Here is a 21,658-nt window from a genome sequence, read left to right as displayed (position 1 = left end):
GAGAGTAATCCTGAAAACAATAGTGGGGGAGTATCCTGAAAAGCAGTTGGAATTTTGTGGAAAGCATAGTATAGTGAGATGCTTGCATCTAGACAGACTAGATTCACTGGAAGGACAAAAGACATGACATAATCATTGCTTTAAAGAAAATTATAGCTCAGTCTCAGGTATAGTAGTATTTACATCACATAAGCAGTGGTTACACAGTCCAATGCAAAATCAAAAGAGCATTTTATATCCTCATCTGAATATGACGGGTGAATCATATACACAAAACTGATCAAACAAAATAGAAGACACAAAAAAAACAAGGAATGATGAGCAAGTTCTAGGTAGTTGATTATTTAACACCCTTTCCCTACCTTCTGAATGTATGTCATGACACAGCCAAGGGATTCTGACCAAACAAGCAGGATCTTTTAGGTCTAGCACAATCTATAACCATCACTAACAATAGGGAAATAAAATTCACATAAGTTTGAAAAGGAATGTAATCGATATACAAGCAAACCCCATTTGGGGTGGTGGAACAACGCAATTGAGTAGCTAGACCTCAGGAAAGTGTCCGCTTGTTGAATGACTCTACAGTCAAGTTGGCAGTGAAAGCTGGAATTGAGTTCATTTTTCGAATAAATATATCAACCTGTATAACAGCCAACCAGGCAAATAAACTTCTTAGTAGTCCACAGAATCAATATCCAAAAAACAATACATATTCCTTTTACCAACAAATACTAATGAAGATAGCAGTAGTCTATGGGTAAGCAACACATATTATACACTTCAGTTTTGATGTGCTTGGATAATTTCTAAACTGCATTATCTTATTTCTCTTTGTTCCAAGAGTTCATGATAAAAGCCACTGGCAGAGTATATTAAATGCCCTAACCTATCTAAAAATGCCTTGCTTGCAACTCGCGACCACCCAACGGCCTCAGGCCAACAGCCAGCTTTCAGATCTTCATTAAGTTCGTTAGTAACCTCTTCTTTTTTTTTGACAATGCAGGCTTATATGCCTTACAAGTTAGTATGTGTTCTAATAATTCTCGGGGTGAGCCAGAGTCGAACCCGGATATCCCGGGACAACAGAGGATAAGCCCACCACTAGGCTATCCAATTCTCTCTTCTAGGTTCTAATTTGTGTAGTATCTCTGCTCTTTCCTCTTCTGCCGACTGCAGAATACCTTTTTCTTTTGTTATATTCCTCTTTCTGATCTCCTTCATCTTACCTTTTACTTTTCTGCTTATAACATTTATATGGCCGTTGGTTATGCTTGTTGGACACTAAACTTTTCTGTATTTGTTTGATAATGCCTTAATGGCATTGTATTAATCTTCAGAGTTCAGCCTATTTGTTTTGAAGTTGTGTAAACCTGGATAATTCAAGCCTGTAGAGGTGTTGAACCGATGATCTAATCAATCTCATTCTACATTGTTACAACCCTTTCTTATATATATTTTCTTCCGGTTTTGAAACCAAACCGAGGCTTTTAAAACCGAAACTGGACCAGTGTACAGTTGTTGTTCCGGTTTTTTATTTCTAAAACCAAAGTATATGGTTCCAGTTTTATCCAAAAACCGGACCGAACCATGCTCTACCCTATTATAGCTATACAACGAATTATAGCTCTGCATTGGACTTGCTCTTACATCAGCTGCCTTCATCTTACAAGTCCACCATAATTCATTGTCATGATAGATCTACAGTTGTCTTTGTTGAACAGGAGAGAGTTGTTGCTGTTTCTAGGTTATCTTCATGCATGTGCCACCATATACGTGCTTCAGTTTATATTATACATTAACCAAAAGCCTCGCAACATTGACTAGCTTTTATGCATACAGCTACTTGTATTTTTGTTAGCCCGACAATCTGGTCCATTTACTCTCACATGGCTGCCTTGTATTAAACCACCTGATTACCATCAACCTCATATAGTGATCTGCTGCATGCATGCTTGTTGATGCTATCAATAAACACACCTAGCTGTTTATTTTTGACCTGGTTGCTGCCTAAACTGAATGACTTTAATATTCATGATTTTAGGAAATCTATTATCCAGGATTCCAGTAAATCTGTTTCTTCTTGACTGCATTAAGCTGGTGTGTGAACTCTAAACAATACAATTCTGGAGAGTCTGAAAATGCAATGCTCCGCACAAAACTTTCAATTCCTATCAATTTTTTTTTACCTTTATTGAAAAACATCCGGCTTTAATGACTTTGTAAAAATTTCTGCAACAATTTGTTGAGCTCTATATTGTACTTATTTCTTCAACCCCACTTTGTTCCATTTGCTTTTTTTGTAGCTTCCTCAAATGTAACTGGATCACATTTGAGAAAACTACTAAAGAAAGCAAATGGAACGAAGTGAGAATTGAAGAAATTGGATCAATATAAACCTCAAATAAATTTTGCAGATGTTTTCTCAATAAAGGGAAAAAATGTTATGAATGTGTTTGGATTTTCAAGCTCTCCGGAATTGTATGGTTCAGAGTTCACACGTCACTTTAATGTAGTCAAGAAGAAACATGCTTACTTCAATCCTGGATAACAAAAATCCTGTATATTAAAGTTATTTACTTTAGGCATCAGCTAGGTCAAAAATAAACAGCTAGATGTGTTTATTGAGAGCAGTCAACAAGCATGCAATCACTATATGAGGTGGTATAATGCAAAAAAGCCATGTGAGAGTAAATAAAGACAAAATCCAGGATAGCTGGGCTGACATAAATTTAGCTCTATGTATAAAAGCTAGTCAAGGTTGTAAGGCTTCTAGTTAATGTATAGTATGAACTAAAGCAGGTATATGATGGCACATGCATGAAAACAACCTGAAGATAACCTAGAAACAACTCTCTACTGTTCAACAAAGACACATGTAGATCTATTCAAGGCCATGGATTATGGTGGGCTTATAACTGGGGTCAAGGTGACTGATGTAAGTCATGAGGAAATCAAAATCAGGCTATAAACAAGACACCCTGGTAAAGCTTATGATACTCACGGAACTGAACAGAGAGAAAAAAAATAGAGCTGTAGCCTTGCTGTGTGTAATATTTAAGTTATATTAAGCTCTCTCTCTCTCTCTCTCTCTCTGTGTGTGTGTGTGTGTGTGAGTGTGTTTTCTGTTATAAGTTTGATTGGTGTCAAAGCCCATTATGTTTATAACAGTTTGAATGTTCTGTTCGAAAATCTGCAATCCATATGATGAATGTGTTCAGTCACTAATTTAAGCATTCGAAATTTTAATATTTTAATTAGTTATTAATAATGTAATATTTAAAAGTATCTGATTATTAACGACCAGGTAACTTGTTGATCAGTAGTTTAATTCTTTAATTGTTGAAATGTTACTTATGCAAAACTGCAAACATAGGCATAAAAAACTACCGAATGGTTGTACATGTCTAATACTTTACGAAAACATATAGTCAATGATGCACCACCATACAGACTCCTTATCATCATAGTGTAACATAGTCTTCTGGCACCATTACCAACAGCATGTCGCCGTAACAACACATTGGGCCCTTATAATTATAGAGGAGCATTGAATAAGTCAGATCAATACCTGACGGGATATCTCAGGCTGCGATGTGTAGTCACTTTCCTGGATAGAAATGCATAAATATGGTTAAAATATATTATAAACTGCTAAGTTGTCAGCTTACAGAACACTAGCTCTCCCATGAATACATAATTATAGCAATAATACATGAATATTGCTTATTGCATTTCCATATAAGAGAGAATATGAGCATCTTACAATAATATTGGTATTCCCGGACTCATATTCAAATTGAAGCTTTTCGTCATCGCTTTGAGCATAAATTGAGTGCAATGTAAAACGAGTGACAGGAATCCCATCAGCACGATGGTGGTCATCCATAAGAATCTGCAAATATATATTTAAGATAATTTGTAAAGGATGTCTTATATGAAGCGAGTACCTTTGCTAAACAAGCATAAATTCCTGCTCCCCTGATTGAAACATTTTAATATTTTTCTATTAAAATATATAAATTCAAGCTTGGAGTGACACCAAACCATTGATGCATTTTCTCTTCTTACAGTTGTTAGTTAAAAAGAAAAGGAAATAAAAATTTTCCTCATGGTTGTCAGAACATATCATGGTATCACTTTCAAATAAAAAAATATCTATTTCTATAAGTTTCTACATGACAATTGCGTATACAGATAAACGTTATTACTTAGCGATTATACTGATTTCTAAAAGTTCTTTACCTTGTAGCCGAACATATCACAGCATGCCCTTCTAAATACTGAGATTCTATCCGCAAAAACAGTCTTATATCTGTTTCATGAAATCACTCAGAAGTTTCAGTATCGATTCATACTCTGATCAATACTGAAGCAAGCAAATTAAAGTGCATACACACAGGTCACACCTTTCCTCGCGTTTTCCTAGTGTTGCAATTTGCTCTTTAAGCTGCACAATCTTTCCAGATATATATGAATCAACACTTGCGCCAGAATTACCTACATAAACATTTAGATGTTCAAGGACAATACAAAATCTGCATAAAGCATGTAACTTGGCAAAAATGTAAGTAGCAACACTAGAGAAATCGGATGTTTATTCCATGTCCTACACACCATGATATTCATACAAAATAATGAAGCATGAGCTTGCTTATAGCCCGAACAAGACATCAAACAACAGTTATCTTGTTTCTGTTTCACAAAATAAAATATTGGGGGCCAAACCCAATCTAATATTATAGGAAAGTACAAATCTGTAATACATGGCAAAAGCCCTTCTCTTGGGGTAGTGGGGAGATTTTAAACTTTCATAGTGAACCAGGGTCACTTCTGCGGAAAAATGTCAGGATTGAACATGAGAAGCATTATGCTATCAGCTATCCATTTAGAAAATAATCAAATTTTTTTGCCAACTATTCCATATTACATTAAAAAAGAATTCTCAGTAAAAAACTTTTAAGGAAGCAAGTTTAATTCTACAATTAGGTTGTATGCATCTGTACTGTAATTTTGGTTTTTTTCCTGCTTATAAACCATTGGAAAATCAGACACCTGACATCTAAATACCATTTCATTTAAGTTCTTTACGTCTTCCAAATCCTCACCAAACACTGTAAGAATTAGTAATATTAACACGCTTTATAACATTAAACTAAAATCTTACTCTTGCATTGTAATACAGTACAAAAATGAGGTTCATGGGAACATAAACTAAATGTCACAGGCACGGAGCGTATTGAGTAGAAATTAAACACTTAAAAAGCCACTCTAAAAGCTCTCCACGCCTATATTTTTGACAAAGAAGCTCTTTAGACAATTGAATGACAAACATGAACGGAAAACATAGCATACAATTTTTCAAGGAAAAAAAATATACTCTTCAAGATGCAGTTTCTTCCAATTATAACAAAATGCTTTATCTGAGTCTAAGATATGGTTAATTGGTTTCTTTTGATTTATCTGCTCCTCAGCATAGTTTCCTGTTATCTTGTCGACTGCTTTTCTGTTCATTGTGACATTTACTAAACTTTGTTACAAGATACAACCCAGTACCTGACTGCTTTAATTCTTCAACAGCTTGTAGTTTCTCCTTTGTCTCTTGTAACTTGGTCTGCAAAGCTTCGATTGTTTGTTTTGCCTCACTGTCAACGGCTAGAGTGTTTACCATCCGTAGAACTTTTGTGCTTGCAGATGAATAATCGCCATGACCCAGCTGAATACATCAAATCAAATGTGTGATTTCACTTTTTGTTGTGTAATTTGTATCAGCGTCTGTATTTTATATACTTAATTACAGAGAAAGAAAAAATCTAAGAAGCATGTAAAAACAGAACAAATGTTCTTTTTGATAAAAATGACTATTGCAAGCTACATTTCACACACACCAAGAAAAAGACATTCATATAACAATAATCAAGCATGGTCAAGCTTGCAGCTATTTCTATCTACTCAAAGACAATGACTACTGACACACGTATGGCCCGTAAAGAAAATGAACATGTTTACTTCCTATATATAACCCTCTCCTGGTGAGCTCTTATGTAAATATGCTCAAATTCCGCCGGACTTTTTGATGAAAACTTGAATAACTTACAGATAAATATAACCTATTTAAAGTATTCAAGTATAAAATTGGATGAGTTATATCGATGTGTTTCACCATATATTATTCAGAGATTGTCAAGTCTTGATATATGAACCGAAGCCTTGGATTTTATATCAGGGATTTAAGAACAAGAACATCTATAAGCATTTCTCAAACACAAACACCAAACCTCTTTAGCAGGTGTCAAGGCTCACAATGATAATGTGATGGTAAGAAAATTTTAAAAGGGAAGAACTGACCATATATACAAGAACTGCACAAAGCAAAAATGCATCACAATAGCTGTCTTTCATATAATTGCTTAAAATATTATATAATAATTATCTCAAACTAGTGACGAATGAACATAGAGAAGTAAAGTAACAGCACAACTGTTACATGGTCTGCACAAATAGAATATGCATGCATACCTTTGACTCCAAGAGCGATATCTCAGAACGGAGACGGTCACCTTCTCTCTCCAATGATTTTATTCTTCTTGCCTCATCATTCAGCCTATCGGTGAGCACCTTTATTTCATTCTGCCGGCGAGTACTCGCTTCTTTTTCAGTAAATAAAATTTTCTCCAGCTCTTTTATGTATTCTTCTTTCTTCACAAGAGATGACTCAAGCTCCTGCTATTTTTAAACAAGTAAACAAAACTATTAAAAAAAGTAACAAGGGATATGTTATAGAGCAATTAAAACATTATGCAACCTGAGTAATATTTCCAGGGACCACTTCGCCACCTGCTTCAACATTCTTGTTCTTCTTGAACTCCTCAATAGTATATTTCAGCCGATCTCTTTCCTCAGTAACAGAAGAGAGCTATACCAAAATTATTACAAAACAATAAGCAAAAAAAGTGATTCCTTAAAAAAATCTTTGGCAGTGAAAATTAATTAAAGATGTAAAGCAGCATACAGTGAATGTGGCAGAAAGCCGAGAAATATAGAGTAGAAAGTCCACAAGTATTATCATGTCAGATACCTTTTCCCTCTCTTTTTTGTTCACTTTTTCACAAGTTTCGAAATATAATTATCTAATCTACTTGAAAGAAAGACAACCAACACATGGTCACTATACATTAGCTTTGAACATCTGAGTTGTGTATACTTGGATGGCATAAAATGGGGTAAATTGGAAAGAAATCTTTAGTTTTGGAGATCTGTACAGAAATATTAATTACTCCTGGTTTGGATTTGGATTTGTATAAGTATTCCTTTCTTTTCAGTTCCACCATATCCATGACATATCTTCTCATAAAAATTGCATCCCCTTTGGCCTTTCTTATTTAAGCTGTAAAGTCGAATCCCTACACCCTTCTCTTTTCCCTCTGATTTTTTGATATTTTGATTTGAAAGCCTATTCTATCCCATACAAGTGACCGCAGCCTTAATTAATAGAATATGCCCGGCATGTAGAACCAAAGTATTAAGCGCCACGTACAAGGCACTCAAAAATAAACTTCACTGGTAACATCAAGTATAAAATGTCGTGATCAAAATGTGACATACCATCATTTTGATATGTTTGACCTCTGTTTTTGACGCTTCTAGCATCTCTTTTGCCAAAATCGTATCAGCTTCAGCATTTTGCTTACCCACTTCTGCAGCTTCTAAATCCACCTCAAGCTTTTTCAGGCGCTCGGTGGTTTCCCCGAATTTCATCATGCCATCAACTACCTCTCTGCATTTCAGAATTACGCTTGGATGTATGAATTATAAAATTTCTATCTACTTGCTAACAACCATGTCAAGGACCTTATACATCAATAAATATACTCAAATAATGACATAGCAAAAAGTTAGATGTTTCTAAACAAAAAATATATATAGTAAGTGTATGAATAGCACAGTAAAGCCACAATATGTTGCATAAGTTGACACTATTCTTTTATAAAAAATAAGGGTTATTAATATGTAATTAAACTACACTATAAGGACTAAACAGCTAACAAGAGGAGTACAACACTCATTTCCAGAAAAATATTTCTCCCGTTGGTAAAGCACATGTGATGGCGTGATGCTGATGACCCTTTTGCAGACCAATTTTCTAAATAATCATTAAGAATTTCTCCATAGCTTTCCAAAACATACACTATTCTATGATGTAACCCAGCTTAAACTAAATAATAAAAATCTTTTGAAAAATATTCAAAAATATAAATCAAAGTGGCTTCTGCTATCTATGATATACAAACTGGACTGCGCTGAGCTTATATAATGATCTGAAACAATGATCAAGGCCATTATTCAACCTAAAAATGGAAACTCTAGCAACTTTAAAGCTATATTTAATATAAACTAAATAAATTTTCTTTTAGAAGTTCAAGTCCGTTGTAGGAAAATAGCTGAAATTGTAAATAATTTCATACTTACTTCTGTAAACCTGCAAACTTAAGAGGCACATCATCAGCACATGATACACCAGGAATTTCCTGCATCATTGATTTCCAAGCAGATAATTCATCCTCTAACTTCGTTGTGTTCAACTGGACATCTTGTAGCTTAGTTAGATCCAATTCTGCTCTTTCTCTGCGAGCTTTCTCTTCTATATATTTCTCTTTCAGCAATTCAACATCTTCATGAGTAGATCTCAACTTTTTTGCCTCACAAACTTCAGACTCCTGGTGTTCAATTATGAGACAATGAAGAACAAATAAACATACATTAGTTATGATGTATGGTAAATATATAGGTATATAAATCATATATGACACAGCCGAATATTTTCAGAGTAAATAGATATACTGTGGTAACCCCTGTCCACATACTAATAATTGGAAATGATTTTTTTTATAGGAATAAAAGTATTTTTAGACTCTACATTACAGACTGATCTATTCATATGAGTCCTCATCACCATTCATCATATCACACATTATATTAGTATACTTCACCAGGTGCCCAACTTCCACAGGAGAGGTTTTTTTTTATAATTAAAACTTCTAACAAAGATTGTAATTACATAAATCATCAATGTTATTATTAGAATTGTGGAATGCAGTCCAAATTGCTTTACTTTATGACACATATTATGAAGGATCAAAGTGACATTAAATAAGTCAAATTTATACAAAATCTCTAGGAACAGATATTAGTTCAGTTACTCGGACTCGGATACTGAGCCTCAGACTTGTCTATTTGAAAACTTGAAAGGGGATACTAAACGAATTTTGGACACAACTACAGCGATGCACACATTTAAATTATATCATATTAATCAGTTTACATTATCATTTATCAATTATATAAAATGAGAACACTTAATTTTGTTAAAAACATAACAATTATGGGAATTTGTATTTTTCAAAATAATTAATCTAATGCAATATAAACCAGAGGTATAAATTTTATTATACATATATATACATAGGTTCGGGTACCTAACAAGCAATTGATGCAACCAGCTACAGCTTTTTTCCGCTAGAAGGCACTATTCCTAAATTTTTTATGTAAATTGAGGGGTTACACATATACTTACATGGGTTTTTGCCTCCCAGCGGAAAGAAACTGCTGGAAGATTGGTGCCAACAATTGATGTGTTATACATATATGACATTTATATACAATAAATAGAAGCATAACAATATTATATTTCATTTAGTTTTTTAAATTATTATACATGCATCCATTACATATAAAATTCGTTTAAAAAATATATAATTACACAATGCAACACAAATGTTGTTAAAGGCGCGCCTCGAGGCACGCCTTGAGCACGTGATAAAAATATACAAAAAAGTTAAAGAAAACCCTAATTGCATAACACAGCCCAACTCTATTCTATGTGAGTCCTCCACCAAGTTTGCCCGATTTCCGGCCGAGTTTGACCTGTTTCGGACTGAGTTTAATATCTATTCCCTACTTTTTCTCTTCTTTTCTAATTTTCAGTCCATCTGCATGTACACATACAATTATATATCAATTATCATGTATATACTATATGTATTCAAATTTTGTGTATATATATCATATGTATACAGTTACACATATTATTGTTTTCCGTTCCTCGATTTGATATATGTTGCACTTTAGAGTTTAAATAATGCATTTTTTAAGTTTCATATAGTTTGTGGTTTTTTTGCATAATTGTATGATATATAATTCATTTTCTGAATAAATTTGTTTTACTTTGATGAGGCGAACACTTTGTGCGGGCTCCATGGGACTCTAGCGCCTTGGGTGCATCACTTGTTTAATAACATTGTGCTACACATATCTATTACACTGTGTTGCAAAAATAATTTTTTGGGTAGAAAAGAAAAGAAAATAAAGAATTTTTTTTGACATGTTCCCAAAAGAATAAAGAAAGAAAAGAAAAAGAAAGCTAAGGGACAAGAGAAAACTCTTCACATCTCTGGTGTCCAAAATCCTCTTCCCACTTATAAAAGATTTGGTGAAAAGAGTTCAAATTTTATTTTATTTTTCTTTTATGTACTAGATTCGGAACACAGTGTAAGTGTAGTGCTTAAGTAAGTCAATTTTAATAAGTAACACATCATAAAGTAGTACTTTCGCGATAGAGGCGACTGGAATTCCTACATATATGCACTGTTCGAATACATCAACCATTCAATAGTACAGTACCATTATCATCTTCTTCCCATACAAATTTCAATAACCCTAAATTCTTTACTTTTTTCTTCCTCATTTTTTTTTACCTCTTCTTAATCTTCTCTTCAGTAATTTCTCTCTCAGTAATATTGTTTGCAATCTCCATCTCCAACATGCATCTCTTTCTCCTCCGGCAAGTCCAAATTCATCTCAACACGTGTAGGAGTAACATAGGATACTAGTTCACTCTCCCAGCCAATAATGTCAGAAGAACTGTGGTTTTTACTTACTTTTAGAGCCAATAAGTCCACCTTATAACTACAGTGTACTTAAATGGTAGATCAGCATTTATTTCATAATACCACTTACGAATTATAAGACTCACCTTCCACTTGCATCTCAGTGATGGACATGTGGGTATAAAGAGCAATTATGTTTTTTATAGGGTCTTTTAAGTTTTTCCTGGGTATATTATAGCACCTAGTATAATTCACAATAGTTCAAGACGAAATCTTAACATTACTTGTAGAGTGAAAAGCTAGAAGACATTTCTACATAACTTGTGCGCCACTTCTCCAACTTAACTTCAAAAGTGAACTGTTACACTCATTTAGTGTATAAACCAACTTTAAAAAGAAGCCAAATTTAGACTGACTTACAGAGTTATCTTAATGGAGTCATTAGGTAAAACTAATTCATTCCCTCTCTATCCTAGCAACTTCATCTCTTCTGGACATCGATAAATAGAAAATATTCTTTTTAGCATGAACTTTTGGTACAAGTGTGAAGTGTGTTACTTTACATTAATCTGTAAAGTGTAAAGTGTGTCACTTATAGGTTACAGGTGCTCTGAGCCCTGAGGAAGTGTAATGATGTGAGAAAAAATTACAAAATCGCAGATAAATGCAGTGAGGAAAAAAGGAAAAGAAAATGCAATTAGAAAAAGGACAGCAGCTTAACAGATTCAAGCCTTAAAGTATTACAATAGATTATAACAAGACCAAAGAACAAGGCAAACGAAAGTGCATGACTATAAGGAACATACAGACTTGTCTAGTTACTCTAAAGAGTAAAGGCACACTCTTAAGCTGTTATATAAGTTATACTAGTGTTGCTTCTTGTCCTCTAGAATTTAGTAATAATTGCATTTAAATGCATTTATAGTTTTATACACATTTAGCAATTAACTTTTCTTCTTTGCGAAGTAGCAGTTTAAATATTTATGAGACATACAATCAATAATAATTAAGACTTACATAGTGTTTAAGCTCCTCTTGCAGGTGCTTCACTAAAACACTAGAATCTGTAGATGTACTCTCTTGAGACATTAAACTGGATAGCTTTTTTTCCACCTCATTCTTCTGGTGTAAGCACTGCTGACAAACAATAAATTCACTAAATAAGACAGGACTTTGTCCAAGTGATTTGCCACCCAAAAAGGAGTTCTGAAACTTCATAAATAATTTTATATGCGTGAAGACATTAAAATAAAAAGAAAATGTGCCGTTACACTCAGCTAAATACTTCAATCCTATTGTTTAGTGGGATTACGGATTCCTGACTCTTTGCTTAAGTGTCTAACTAGGTTCATCCTTATATTATGTATGAATGAACTACAGCCTACAATGTATCACTTTTTAGTCTGTATCATGAGGGACTAATTATACGACATAAAGAGTGGGTTCATTAGTACCTCTCAGACAAAACAAAGGGACAAAAAATTGTCTGTGAGGGCAGTTGATAAAATTGATTATAAAAGAACGAGAGTAGTAATATGAAGTCCCAGGATTACAGTCCTTGTAAACAAACATATAGTAAGCCAGTCTATAGTCCGATTTTAGAGTGGGCAATTATGTGGGATTTTGTGGATAGTTCGACTGTCTAATCCTCTTTCTAATTTCGGCAACCATTTCTACCAAATATTAATAGACTAGAAGCATAACAGGAGGCACGATATATAAAGGGATAATAAATGAGCTTGAAAGATATAATACATTAAATTACGACCTCATTAAGTCGTGTCCTAAGTTCTTCCAGTTGCTCCTTCAATATCCTTGATTCTGTCTCAGCATGTTTTGCTCTGCATTCCATTCTTTCCATCTAATGGTAAAAAATGAATATATCAAAAGCCAATTTATAAGTAAACAATCTACATTCTCATAAAACAAATTACTCACATTTGCACTTATCCTTGAAACAGAAAGTTTAGCCTCTCTTTCCATCTGGATAACCTCCTTCTGAAGACGGCTTTTTTCCCTCTCTGTACTTTCAGTAAGACTACTTAATTGCCTCTCTAATAGCCTTGCCTTTTCTTCAGCAGAAGCTGCTAAAGTTTCAGCTTTTTTACGAAGATTCAATTCATTTTCCAACTTCCCCTACATATCAAGTAGCAGAATATTCATAATATCCATCTTTAAAACCCAAGATACAAAAATAGTTCAAGAGGGCCTTTGAAAAAGCACAGAGGTATAAAATTGGATAAAATCTAGCTGTCACAACAGCTTGAACATAAATTCTTTAACTCAGAAATTCTAAATAATTATTTTAACTCGTCGCAAGCATATTATGTTATAGAAAATAAAGATGGTCCAGGCATTGGCCAAGACAGACAGAAACAAAAAATAATAACTACTTGCAATGATACAACAACTTTGATGGTAAGAGTGCAAGGCACCTTCTGACTATGTTTGATCAATCAATCGAAGAGGGTTAGGGTTAGTAATTATGAAGTACAAGAAGATTACAGTATTAATATACGAACCTCAAGTTCACTATACTGATGAAATTGCTTTTTGATACGCTCATGAGAGTCATTAACCTCTTTCATGAGTTGATCTTGCAGTGCCTGTTCTCGCCCTTTAGCAGCAGCAAGTTCTTGCTCTGAATACAAGAACTGCTCTCGGAATTTCTTCCGCTCGGATTCTGTAACATATTAACAATGAAATTTCATCTGGGCAGCACACGATAAGCGACAAAAATAATTATAAAATGACATGAACAATGCCAAATACAGAACACAGATGAAAAACTCCAAATTCCTAGACATCATACTTATACAGGCTCTTGGAAAAAAAGTGCACACACAATCACGGTTCAGAGTTTCAAGCTTATTAATATAAAAGGTCAACATACTAACTATTACTCCCTCTGTCCCCCTCATTTCTTTACGTTACTTTTTGGCACGTTTTTCCACGCTCATTTGAAGTATAGTTCCGTAATATATTTTTTAATTTTTTTTTCTCTGAATAAAAGTTTGATGTTTATTCTTTTATCCAAAAAAAGAAAATTTTAAAAAAAAATTGTGAAACTATACTTTATACGAGCCTCAAAATGCATGCAAACAGTGTACGTAAACAATTCAGGGGGACGGAGGGAGTACTAACAACAAGTTTTCTCTGGTTGTACTTCATAGGCCCTATTTAAAAGTTAGAGGTTTGGTTCATATTAGAGGTTTGACCATGTTTAAGCTAATGGCCCTGTTTGACAATTAGCGGTTAGCGGTTAGCGGTTAGCGGTTTGCGGATTGAATCAGCTGTTTTTACTGGCTGATTGAATTTGTTTTGACTAGCTGATTGAATTAGCTATGAAACTGTATGGTAAATAGTTGTTTAATTAACTTTTTGTATTTTACTAGACACGTGTCAATCATCTAATCCAAAAAACTCCTCCAAGTAGCTTTTTCGGTCCAAAAAGCTATTTCAATCCACTAACTACCAAACACTAATATTAGCTTATTCACATGGTCAAACCTCTAATATGGCTCAAACCTCTAGCAAACCTCCAAATAGGGCCAATATCAGTGTTTGGCAGTTAGCAGATTTAAATAGCTTTTTGGACTCAAAAAGCTAAATGTCAAAGCTACTTGGAGGAGTTTTTTGAATTAGAGGATTCACAGGTGTCTAACTAAAATACAAAAAGCTGATCAAACAGTTTCACACGAAACAGCTAATTTAATCCACTAGTCAAAACAGCTACTTCAAAAGGCTAGTCAAAGCAGCTAATTCAATCTGCTAACAGCTAACTGCTAATTGTCAACATGGACATAGTGTTTCCTTAATCTTTACTATACTTCACCATTAAACAACAATGTGTTAATGTGTCAACAAATAATTACATGAAAAGGGATTTATCCATCGTGAATTAATCTCTTTTTACCTATATATTTTACGGCTCTACTGCCACCAAAAATGCATAAACATTTCTCTCATAAACGGATATAACAAACTAACAAGCTTCCATATCGATGATGGCTATGATTTTATAATGAGTGACAACATACTCAAAACGAAATTAAATATAACCTGATTTTCCGAAATCATCAGTCAGAGCCTCAATTTTCGATTGAGAATCGCGTGCCTGCTTCTCCGCACTGTTCAGAGCATCGAAAAAGTCGGCTTTAACCTAAAAATCACACAAATCAAACTGAGCTCAAATTCAACTAATAATACCTAAAAAATCAATTACAAATAACGTGAAATGTATGAATTAAAGGTATATTTACCATCTGACGGCATTGATAAGTGCAAAGCATATGTTGGGAGGGCTGGTGAGACGGCTCCGGCGCCGGAAGATCCTCAAAAATGATGAGACGGTGGTCGGAATTGGGGCTTTCGGGTGCCGTCGAATCGGCCTTGCGTTTCCGAGGTGGCGTCCGTACAATCATCTCGATCTCGTCTAATTTGATAAACCCTTGGTTTCTGACTTCTGAGTTTGATTTGTAATTTGTATGGCGCTATTTTGTTTATTCGTTTGCATATACCGGGTGTCCGAATAAACCCCCTGGTTAGAAGGCTGTTGCTGATTGCATTAAAAAATTACTCTGTGCAGTAATCAGAAATTACTTTTAACTCCTGCATGTATTAAATGTCTAATGTTGTGTTTGGTCGGAGAGAATGGAATGGAATGAAATGACTGGAAATACTTGAAACTAATATAGATAGGAAGAAAGTTTTTAAAAACAATTGAGGAAGTGCAAAATTGCTATGATGAGATTCGAGAAAAAATTGAGGATGGGAGAGAATGGATCATTCCATCTCAAATTGAAGGTGTGATATTAGCACATTATGTAAGGAATGGAATGGAGAAAGGAATGAAATTTCTTAAAATTTGTCCATAAGATAGTTCATTTCTCATTCCATTCCTTCCGGAATCATTCACCCCAACCAAACACAACATTAAGGGTCTTTCTAGTGTGCGTCCATTGGCACACACTAACAACTATTTTTTTGTTCAGGAGAGTTTTTACTGGTCATGATTTTTGTGCATATGCAGGAGGCCATGATTATTAATGAGATTATCCAATAGAAATCTTTCACCAACTCAAAAAATGGTTGTTAGTGTGTGATCATTCACTTACTCAAAAAATGGTTGTTAGTGTGTGCCTATGGGCACACACTAAAATATCCGAATGTCTAATAACTTAATAAATGAGTGTGTTTGACTATTCTACTATAGTATTAAATAAACGATTTTTCTATAGTGGGCACACATTGAGCACAAAATTTGATGTTTTTTTTCTTTGTTTTGATTGGCTCACACTCATTTTAATAATGATGGCCCCTGCATTTACACCAAGCACACCAATCAAAACATACCAAATTTATGAGTTTACATGCTTAGCATGTACTCATAGGCGCACACAGTAGACAAACACTTAGATGAATACAACTACCATCACTGTTATATTAAACATTAATGCTTAATAGTATGCACCATTCTTTTAGTCGTGGTAGCTTGTAATCTTTCATACTTCATGCCCATCTCATTTCAGAGATCTTTTATTTCGATGGATCATCACATCATCCAGGAAATCAAGTACTACAAGAAAGATGTTACTGATCGACATATGTGGAGAGAGAAAAGACAAAAGGAAGACATGAAGCCAAAATCAGGTTCAGTGCAAGAGTTGATACAAAGATGTTGAGCTGTTTCCACACCTCCTGCTTAGAATACTAACCCTAAAAAGGCCCTCAAAGTTGACTAAAATTTTATATATTAAGATAATAAAAATCAAATTTTTGTTTGTTAATATGAAAAAAATAAAATATCTAAAACAAGTATGAATTATTGTATTAAGTATATACTAATGGTAATAAAATTTATTATTTAAATATATAATATTATTTTATTTTTCGTAAATTTTACATTATTATAAATTATGTGGTTTCTATTTTTTATGTTATAGTACCTTTTAATATTTAATTAGTTTAAATGTTACATTGATATACCAATAAATCTAATAATAAATAAAAAGAACAACATATATAAAATAGTATATAAATTTTGTGTAGAATGAAAAATATAATTAATTATTATCTTATCCTGTTAAAATCTGCTTAAGGCCTCAATTCTAGTTGAGCCCCAACCCATGCATGCAGCTTGTATTACCAACTACACAAAGTCTGACCATTCAGTTTATGTAAAAAAGAAATTCACTCATATAATCAAAAAGAAAAGAAAACAATAGATGCATGCATATGCAAACCTGAATATACTTAATAAATATTTGAAGATTTAATAAATTACATGTTATCATTTAGCACATTGTAATTTCCATTCTTCAATTCTTGCTTGTAGAAAAACATCCCATCCATATACAGAATCATCATGTAATTTGTACCAAAACCCGAAAATTGGTGGAACAGGACAATTATCCAGCATAGTGACCTGTAAATATTAATTATAAATTTAATAAATTATATAAATAGATGATGATATTAGTTAATAATTTAAGAATATTATTATTTATATGTACATACCGATATAAAGTGATTTTGGTTTCGTAGAAATGCAACTCCAATAAGTTTCTCATGTCTAGTAATGCCTTCCGGAACATATAATGGCAAGTATGTCAAAGTACCAAGCTATACCGTCGAGTCTATAACAACTAATATTATATTATACAGAGTTGCAATTACCGGACCCATTTCATCCAAAGACATCCAGTACTCCATTGAACAAGGACTTTCACAATAGTCAATCTTCTGTAACTTACTCCATACTTGATCAATATTTTTATTCCATACCTTCATCCAAAAATCTAAGCGTCCCTCAATGAAATCGTATGTTTCATTACGCACCCTTCTCCACTGATCTTCTGACCCATAAATTTGATGAGCTACTGATCTATATCCACAATTACCATCCCCAAGTACATCCACACATTTAAGAATACACGGAACAAAAAATCGTGAAATTTCTGCAGGAATATTGGATTCTTCATTTGTGGAAGCTTTGCGCTTATTACTTGATTTTTCTGAAGATAATTTTTTTTATCAAAATGCTCAAAGTATGAAGGTTTTCTTTTTGTGGAGCTCCTGTTTATTGGACGGCCTTTACTCTTTCGATCACTAAGTGGCTCTTATAATGGAAGTACTTCCGGGTGTATTAACTTTTCTAGTTGAGATATATACATCTTCTTAGCTTCTGGTGATTGCTGCATCATTATATTAAAATAGTAGTGTAAAATCTTATCATCATCTTGAAATTGTTTGTGTTGATCATCTGACATACCGTAGTGCCCTCCATATGAAGAGTTCTCCAGAAAATATGAATATTATCTAACTCGATGCTTCTTTCTTCCTTATCTAGTATCCTCATCTCATGTGCGCATGGAAGACCATGTGATGTTCGCAAGCAACAACCACAAGTTTCAGTATCAGTGGTTACTCCATGTCGACTATATTCTTTCATACTTTTTTTAATAGCCAAGTGAGATATCTTACCCCTCAACTGAGCTAAGAGATGTAAAACACCGATATGAAGATCCTTATTTGCAGACATGACAAAGCTAGCTTTAATTTCATTTTCTTGAAGTTCTAAGTAAGAGTGCACCCTCGACCAAATTGTGTCCAAACTTCCTGTCGATGTCTTCAAAAATCTCTTCAAAGCGTTATGAGAACTCTCAACCCTGTTATTACAAGAGAAAATAATTAATATTATACAAAAAAATATTAAATAATAACAAAAATAATACCTGTTTGTGGTGCGAATTCCAAAATGCAACACCTTATTTGTGTAAGCGTGCACAAATTTTCTTGCATGAATTAGCCATGTATTCTGCACATACGTAAGTAGTTGTGGATGCTTAGCATATGTCTTTTGAAAATGTTTTACTTTTTCTTCATAATCCATTTCTGTTTCAGCGTAAACAATTCTGTTCCAACTACCAACAACTCTAAGTGCAAAGAGATGACTCTTTGTAGCATTCTTAGCCTTAGATTCCACATTCTTTGCAATATTTCATGTACACAACATTTTCTTGCATGAATTAGCCATGTATTCTGCACATACGTAAGTAGTTGTGGATGCTTAGCATATGTCTTTTAAAAATGTTTTACTTTTTCTTCATAATCCATTTCTGTTTCAGCGTAAACAATTCTGTTCCAACTACCAACAACTCTAAGTGCAAAGAGATGACTCTTTGTAGCATTCTTAGCCTTAGATTCCACATTCTTTGCAATATTTCATGTACACAACATATGATAACTAGTAGGAAAAACAATATTGATGGCATGTATCAATGCATATTCTCTATCAGTGACAATAACGTCCGGAAGATGAGTTATGAAGAGACATTTCGTGCATTGAAGGGCCCATTGAAAGCTGTCTTTTTTCTCATCTAGTAAGAATGCCAATCCAACAATAAAAAATTTTCCCCTCGGCACGCATCCAATTCTTTCTAGCAATGGCATTTTGTATTTATTTGTCTTGTACGTGCAGTCCATTATCAACAAATAATAAAACTGATTCAGAAGTTGCACAGCCTTTTTGTTTGCAAAAAATAAATCTGTAACCATGTTGGTTACTGGAGAAGATTGATATGAATAGAAATAAGACTCCTTGCTCAAATAATTCAAAAGTTGCTGAATAACTTATCGATCTTCCATTTCTTCTCTCCTTATCTTCTGCCTGTAGTTATACATTTGCTTCATGGTCGTTAAATGATTCTTGTTCTCATTCTTGATAGAAATCAAAATTTGAGAAGAAGGCACATGAGCACGTGTCATTTCCTTTGTTTTCATCTTCTTATCCTCGGACAACCTGCTCATCATTGATCGACCCACATTATATGCTGGAAAATTATGATTGTGATTTCCATCAATCTCATATATTCTCTGTGTTCCTCCATGAATTTCCTTCCCTTTGAGACGGAATGGACAATCACATCTTTTTGTCCCACTGTTGCGTTTGGCTCCTGATGTAGACTCGTTGTCCTTGTTTTCTTCTCTATAATGCAAAGATATTTCACATCCAAAATAAACATAGGCTTGACCTGATCCATCACCCTTGCCTCCTTTAGAATTAAGAATGACAATGCCAATATTATTGTTTTTTCCGAACGCCCTCACAAATGTTTCTAGGTCTGCTCGACTATAAAATATCTCATGTGTTGTGAATAAGTGAGCAACATCTTGTAATTGACTTGAACTAAAATCAAAAAATACATCCTGTAATGAAATTTATGATATCATGAGACAATATAAATATAAATTTAAGTAGAATATTTAACACTTGTTAATAAAATAAAACGTTCACCTCAAAATCTCCTGATCCATCCATAAGTGAATGATCTGAAATAAAACACAAATATAATTTTTTAAGTATAAATCGACTATGAAAAAATAAATCATTAAAAAAAATTGAAACTAAATTAGGATTTACAAAGTTTGTGCGGACAAAAAAATAGATATAAATATAGAAAAATAACTCGTAATATAATTTATTTATTACTAATAAATAAATTAATAATAAAATACATATATATTTTCTTTTTAAAAATACTTCTAATGAAAATAATAATATGATATATTTTATAATGCAAGAGAAGGAAAATTTTATTAAAAAATATAATATGTTAATTACATAAAAACTTTATCACATCCATATTTCTAATGAACATATAATATTTAAATTAACTCAACTGTATGCATGTTTCTAATGAACACATAAAATTGAAAATATAGCGAATTACATGTATAAATAAAAATATAATATTAAAAAGTGATATTAAATACTTCTACTAATAATAATAATAGTAATAATATAATATATTTTACAATGCAAGAGTAGGGAAAATTTGTAAAAAAAATATAAGATGTTACATGAAAAACTGAGTTACATGAATGTTTCTAATGAACATATAATATTCAAAATTAACTCTATTATATGCATGTATCTAATTAACACCTAAAATTCAAAATTAACTCAATAACATGCATGCTTCTAATGAACACGTAAAATTGAAAAACTAATTCAATTAGATAACATGCATTTTTCTAATGAATACAAAAAATTAAAAAATTAATATGTATATGACAAAGATATATGAGAAGATAATTATATATTTTTAGGTTAAGCAGGTCATATGGAGTTGACATAGAAGATATACGCAGATTACAAAAAAAAAAGTGTAAAAGTAGATACAAAGATGAAACTGTAAAAAAAATATGTAATTCCCTTTGAATGCAAGGTATAAGTGAAATAAACAGTATCTCTGAAGATGAAATGAGAAAAGTATACGTTGCAACACTACTAGTAGTATGAAGAACAAGTTAATAGTAGTATGAATTGTAATTTACCTCTTGATTTGTAGTTAGTTCAGCTTTGGCAAACACATATATATAACATGATAAAAAAATACACATATATATACACACACGTAGAAGAAGTATTGAAAGGATAGGTCATTATTCATGTATATGTAAAAGTAGATGCGTTGTATGTATTTAATGATGTTAATCATGATCATTGTATTTGAGTAGAATCAAAACATCTATTAATTATAGTCAACTGACACGGAGAGAGAGAAAGGGATAGTTTTGTAATTTCTGGTTATTGCACAAAGTAATCTCTTACTGCATTTAGCAATCATGGATTAGAAACCATTTAGGGTCGTTTGGTTCATGGGTATCTGCAATCGGGTATGGGGTTTGTCCATTCCAAAGTCATACTTGGTGTTTTTAGGAGTGGCAATTTCGGGTAATAGGTCGTGTTCGTGTCAGCAATCGGG

The 21,658-nt window shown here is 33.1% G+C and overlaps 1 protein-coding gene across 2 annotated transcripts; it reads right to left on the bottom strand.

Moving 5' to 3' along the window:
• Positions 1-212: 212 nt before the first annotated feature.
• LOC108205176 (mitotic spindle checkpoint protein MAD1) lies at positions 213-15,433 on the bottom strand. Of its 2 annotated transcripts, none has more exons than XM_064093940.1 (16): positions 15,149-15,433; positions 14,949-15,048; positions 13,409-13,569; positions 12,825-13,022; positions 12,655-12,747; positions 11,904-12,020; positions 8,470-8,717; positions 7,606-7,777; positions 6,806-6,916; positions 6,520-6,726; positions 5,557-5,716; positions 4,410-4,500; positions 4,246-4,315; positions 3,767-3,895; positions 3,572-3,610; positions 213-643 (listed from the first exon to the last, which is right to left on the bottom strand). In XM_064093940.1, exons 1-16 carry the CDS (start codon positions 15,308-15,310, stop codon positions 554-556), a joined length of 2,148 nt encoding a protein of 715 aa, XP_063950010.1. In that variant the 5' UTR covers positions 15,311-15,433; the 3' UTR covers positions 213-553. The 2 variants fall into 2 exon arrangements, with proteins under 2 accessions (XP_063950010.1, XP_017230486.1); XM_017374997.2 differs by having other exon boundaries at positions 6,520-6,723; positions 15,149-15,432.
• Between the last annotated feature and the right edge of the window lie 6,225 nt (positions 15,434-21,658).

Source organism: Daucus carota, chromosome 1 (genome assembly GCF_001625215.2).
Source record: "Daucus carota subsp. sativus chromosome 1, DH1 v3.0, whole genome shotgun sequence".
NCBI lineage: Eukaryota > Viridiplantae > Streptophyta > Magnoliopsida > Apiales > Apiaceae > Daucus > Daucus carota.
The sequence above is the reverse complement of the archived record's forward strand: the minus strand, read 5'-3'. Positions and strand labels throughout refer to the sequence as shown.

Bases quoted from the DNA above. Each gene is read 5' to 3' on its own strand.
- LOC108205176 (XM_064093940.1), bottom strand. From the start codon at position 15,310: ATGATTGTACGGACGCCACCTCGGAAACGCAAGGCCGATTCGACGGCA. The intron at 8,718-11,903 runs GTAAGTCTTAAT...ATTGAACACCAG, and splicing joins AAGAGGAGCTTAAACACTAT to GAGTCTGAAGTTTGTGAGGC. The intron at 5,717-6,519 runs GTATGCATGCAT...TGATGTATTCAG, and splicing joins TATCGCTCTTGGAGTCAAAG to CTGGGTCATGGCGATTATTC.